Source organism: Ammodytes marinus, assembly GCF_949987685.1.
Source record: "Ammodytes marinus genome assembly, chromosome: 9".
Lineage (NCBI taxonomy): Eukaryota > Metazoa > Chordata > Actinopteri > Uranoscopiformes > Ammodytidae > Ammodytes > Ammodytes marinus.
In genome coordinates this window covers 32,263,433-32,268,432 of record NC_137213.1, presented here as the reverse complement: position 1 = coordinate 32,268,432, position 5,000 = coordinate 32,263,433, and the positions used below count along the sequence as shown (strand labels likewise).

Sequence of the window (5,000 nt, the reverse complement as noted above, 5' to 3'; positions counted from 1 at the left end):
CCGATTGTTTTCACCATCGTATAAATAAATAAAAGTCTAAACAAAACAACATAAATTCTTTTTTTTAAATTGACGAAAAAATGTACAATGTTTTTCCGCTATGTAAAGTTTGATTAGTGTGTCCCCTGCGACTCACCGTACTCCATGCCGTCCTCTGACATGCCCGGCAGCAGGTTCAGGTTGTAGCGATCTCTCATCTTGTCTCCGGGACGGTTCCTCGTCCAGAATTTACTGAAGAACAAGTGGAAAGATACGTGAACAGGGGACTGGGGCATAGCAGCTAACTGGCCATAGCGCCTTCACTGTGAGTCTTATTATCATTGGGGGTGGCAGTGGCGAAGTCGGTAGGGAGATCGCCTCTGGAGTGCAGGGTCGGAGGTTCGATCCCCCGTCTCCCCGCCACATGTCGAAGTGTCCCTGAGCAAGACACTGAACCCCAAATTGCTCCCGATGGTTCAGAGAGCGCCTTGCATGAGCAGCTTCTATCATCGGTGTATGAGTGTGTGTATGAATGGGTGAATGTGGTAAGAAATGTAAAGCGCTTTGGGGCTGAGAAAATCGGCTAGAAAGCGCTATATAAGTCAAGTCCATTTACCATAAAACTGTGCCTAATTTGCATGAACTGAAATACAGTCATTTAAGCGCTGTGAACCAGCGTGTTTTATAAATAAAAAATGTTTTATTTATTTTTTGCTTTATTAGACAGTACAGAGTTGAAATGGGGAGAGAGGGAGAGAGAGAGAGAGAGAGAGAGAGAGAGAGGGGGGGGGGGAATGACCTGCAGTAAAGGTCCACGGGTCGGATTTGAACCCGTGACCACTGCAACGAAGGCCTGAGACTCTATGAGAGGGGTGTATTCATATATATAAAAGCAGCAGTGTAAACGTACCTTGTGTGGTCGTTGGAGCCCGAGCACAGAATGTGTCCCAGTGGATGCCACGCCAGACTCCAGATCATTCCCTCATGAGCCATCTCCATCCCGCCTACCTCCTTCTCCACTCTGAGACAGACAGACAGACACAGACAGACAGTTACACACACAGACAGACAGACAGACAAACAGACAGACAGACAGACACATGTTAACATCTCTGAAATAATCACACACAGTCAAACCAGCACTTTAAAGTTGCTACGAGGAACTTTTAAATATTTCTGAAACAGTCTCATTTTTCCTCTGATGATCATAAATTATATGTAACAGCAAACGAGACCATCAGTGCAAAGAATGCTATTTTTATATAGTTTTTCTTAATGCCTTTGTCATGGGTATATGTTCACCCAGGAACAACAGCTGGCGTAGTAAAAAACACTACCGCTTTTGTCCAAAGGGGGGCGCTAGAATTAACACAAACTGAAAGTTCCTCGGAGTAGGTTTAACCATTGAAACTCAGTGTTATTTACCCGACGTTCCAGAATAGCAGCGATCCGTCTGAACCTCCACTGGCAAACAGGCCTTCATGGACCGGATGCCACGCCACGGCTGGAACACACACACAGAAACAAACACACAGAGGTTCGTTAGTGTGTTTATGTAAAGTTTTTAAAATAATTTTTATTTTAGTTTTGAATGCACGTACGCATACACAAAAATACATCACAAAAAATGAATAGCTAAGCTGTGTTTGTTCTTGTTTATCGTCCTACTTTTGTCATTTTAAAGTATCTGAACTTCAATTTGTTAAGAAAATGTCCAAAAAAAAAACCTATCTTTCTACATTAGTGAACTTAGACATAGTGAAAACATTATTTTCTAACAGACAGACTGACCTGTGCCCTAATAAACACACTAAAACATCACTAACATTTCAACAACAACAAATCTGCCTTATTTAAACTCATTTAAAGAATACAATGAGAGGTAATAAAACACAGTGATATTATTTCATGGCTTCCCTCCTTAGTATTAAAACACAGATAGTATGTTTTTACCTGTGGCCTCTTTCTTGTGCCCTCTGAAGACCTGCAGTTCTTCCTTGAGGTTCCTGATGTCGAACAGTTTACACAGATGATCCCGGGACGCCGTGAGCAGCCAGTTACCGTTCAGGTTCCACTTCACCTCCATCACTGTGTTCTTATGGGCGTGGCTGCAGAGAGGGAGGAATACACACATTAATATACACTGTTTCTACTGTGTGTGTGTGTGTGTGTGTGTGTGTGTGTGTGTGTGTGTGTGTGTGTGTGTGTGTGTGTGTGTGTGTGTGTGTGTGTGTGTGAGGCTGGAGAGAGAGGGATGGAATACACACATTTATACACTGTTTGGTTTTCTGTGTGTGTGTGTGTGTGTGTGTGTGTGTGTGTGTGTGTGTGTGTGTGTGTGTGTGTGTGTGTGTGTATATGTGTGAGGCTGCAGAGGGAGGGAATACACACATTAATATACACTGTTTCTACTGTGTGTGTGTGTGTGTGTGTGTGTGTGTGTGTGTGTGTGTGTGTGTGTGTGTGTGTGTGTGTGTGTGTGTGTGTGAGGCTGGAGAGAGAGGGATGGAATACACACATTTATACACTGTTTGGTTTTCTGTGTGTGTGTGTGTGTGTGTGTGTGTGTGTGTGTGTGTGTGTGTGTGTGTGTGTGTGTGTGTGTGTGTGTGTGTGTGTGTGTATATGTGTGAGGCTGCAGAGGGATGGAATACACACATTAATACACTGTTTCTACTGTGTGTGTGTGTGTGTGTGTGTGTGTGTGTGTGTGTGTGTGTGTGAGAATGTGTGTGTGTGTGTGTGTGTGTGTGTGTGTGTGTGAGTGTGAGTGTGCGTGTGTATATGTGTGTGTGTGAGGCTGTAGAGAGAGGGATGGAATACACACATTTATACACTGTTTGGTTTTCTGTGTGTGTGTGTGTGTGTGTGTGTGTGTGTGTGTGTGAGGCTGGAGAGAGAGGGATGGAATACACACATTTATACACTGTTTCTACTGTGTGTGTGTGTGTCTGTGCGTGTTGGTGTGTGTGTGTGTGTGTGTGTGTGTGTGTGTGTGTGTGTGTGTGTGTGTGTGTGTGTGTGTGTGTATATGTGTGAGGCTGCAGAGGGAGGGAATACACACATTAATATACACTGTTTCTACTGTGTGTGTGTGTGTGTGTGTGTGTGTGTGTGTGTGTGTGTGTGTGAGTGTGCGTGTGTATATGTGTGTGTGTGAGGCTGTAGAGAGAGGGATGGAATACACACATTTATACACTGTTTGGTTTTCTGTGTGTGTGTGTGTGTGTGTGTGTGTGTGTGTGTGTGTGTGTGTGTGTGTGTGTGTGAGTGAGGCTGGAGAGGGAGAGAGGAAATACACACATTTATACACTGTTTCTACTGTGTGTGTGTGTGTGTGTGTCTGTGCGTGTTGGTGTGTGTGTGTGTGTGTGTGTGTGTGTGTGTGTGTGTGTGTGTGTGTGTGTGTAAGTGGCCGGAGACAGAGAGATAAAATACACATTCATTCACTTGATTTTACTAATAAGTCTTCATTATTGTTAAAATCGTAACATCAGTGCAAAGAATGCTATTTTTATATAGTTTTTCTTAATGCCTTTGTCATGGGTACGCTGGGTTACATGAGGCTGTATATACAGTATCTCACAAAAGTGAGTACACCCCTCACATTTCTTCACATTTTTCTTTATATCTTTCCATGGGACAACACTGAAGAAATGACACTTTGATACAATGTAAAGTAGTCAGTGTACAGCTTGTATAACAGTGTAAATTTACTGTCCCCTCAAAATAACTCGACACACAGCCATTAATGTCTAAACTGCTGGCAACAAAAGTGAGTACACCCCTTAGAAAAAATTTACAAATCGGGCCCAAAGTGTAAATATTTTGTGTGGCCACCATTATTTTCCAGCACTGCCTTAACCCTCTTGGGCATGTAGTTCACTAGAGCTTCACAGGTTGCAACTGGAACCCTCTTCCACCCATTTATGACAGCATCACAGAGCTGGTGGATATTAAAGACCTTGCGCTCCTCCACCTTCTGTTTGAGGATGCCCCAAAGATGCTCAATAGGGTTTAGGTCTGGAGACATGCTTGGCCAGGCCATAACCTTTACCCTCAGCTTTTTTAGCAAGCCACTGGTCGTCTTGGAGGTGTGTTTGGGGTCGTTATCATGTTGCAATACCACCCTGCGGCCCAGTTTACGAAGGTTGAGTGCACGTGGTCAGCGTCGTACACAGAAGTTGGCTTTGGAAAATAGACGTATGAGTGCTGCCAGCATTGCTGAAGGGCTTGAAGGGGTGGGGGGTCAACCTGTCAGTGCTCAGACCATACGCCGCACTCTGCATCATACTGGTCTGCATGGCTGTCATCCCAGAAGGAAGCCTATTCTAAAGATGATGCACAAGAAACCCCACAAAAAGTTTGCTGAAGACAAACAGACTACGGACATGGATTACTGCAACCATGTCCTGTGGTCTGATGAGACCAAAATACATTTATTTGGGTCAGATGGTGTTAAGAGTGTGGAGCGGCTACCAGGTGAGGAGTACAAAGACAAGTGTGTCTTGCCTAGAGTCAAGCATGGTGGTTGGAGTGTCATGGTCTGGGGCTGCATGAGTGCTGCCAGCACTGGGGATCTACAGTTCATTGAATTCTAACATGTACTGTGACATACTGAAGCAGAGCATGATCCCCTCCCTTCATAAACTGGGCCGCAGGGCAGTACTGCAACATGATAACGACCCCAAACACACCTCCGAACGACCACTGGTTTGCTAAAGAAGCTGAGGGTAAAGGTTATGGACTGGCCAAGCATGTCTCCAGTCTTAAACCCTATTGAGCATCTTTGGGGCATCCTCAAACGGGAGATGGAGGAGCGCAAGGACTCTAATATCCACCAGCTCCTTGATGTCGTCATGAATGGGTAGAAGAGGGTTCCAGTTGCAACCTGTGAAGCTCTAGTGAACTACATGCCCAAGAGGGTTAAGGCAGTGATAGAAAATAATGATGGCAAAACAAAATATTGACACTTTGGGCCCAATTTGGAAATTTTTTCTTAGGGGTGTACTCACTTTTGT

The 5,000-nt window shown here is 44.4% G+C and overlaps 1 protein-coding gene across 1 annotated transcript in view; it reads right to left on the bottom strand.

The window, feature by feature from the left end:
* wdr33 (WD repeat domain 33) overlaps positions 1 to 5,000 on the bottom strand; it is a 33,132-nt gene that overhangs the window by 9,025 nt on the left and 19,107 nt on the right. Inside the window, exons 9-12 of the mRNA XM_080034329.1 lie at positions 1,933 to 2,087; positions 1,405 to 1,483; positions 890 to 1,000; positions 137 to 231 (exon numbers count right to left, since the gene is read on the bottom strand). Coding sequence (XP_079890455.1) covers positions 137 to 231; positions 890 to 1,000; positions 1,405 to 1,483; positions 1,933 to 2,087 — 440 coding nt within the window. The remainder of the gene's footprint in view (positions 1 to 136; positions 232 to 889; positions 1,001 to 1,404; positions 1,484 to 1,932; positions 2,088 to 5,000) is intronic.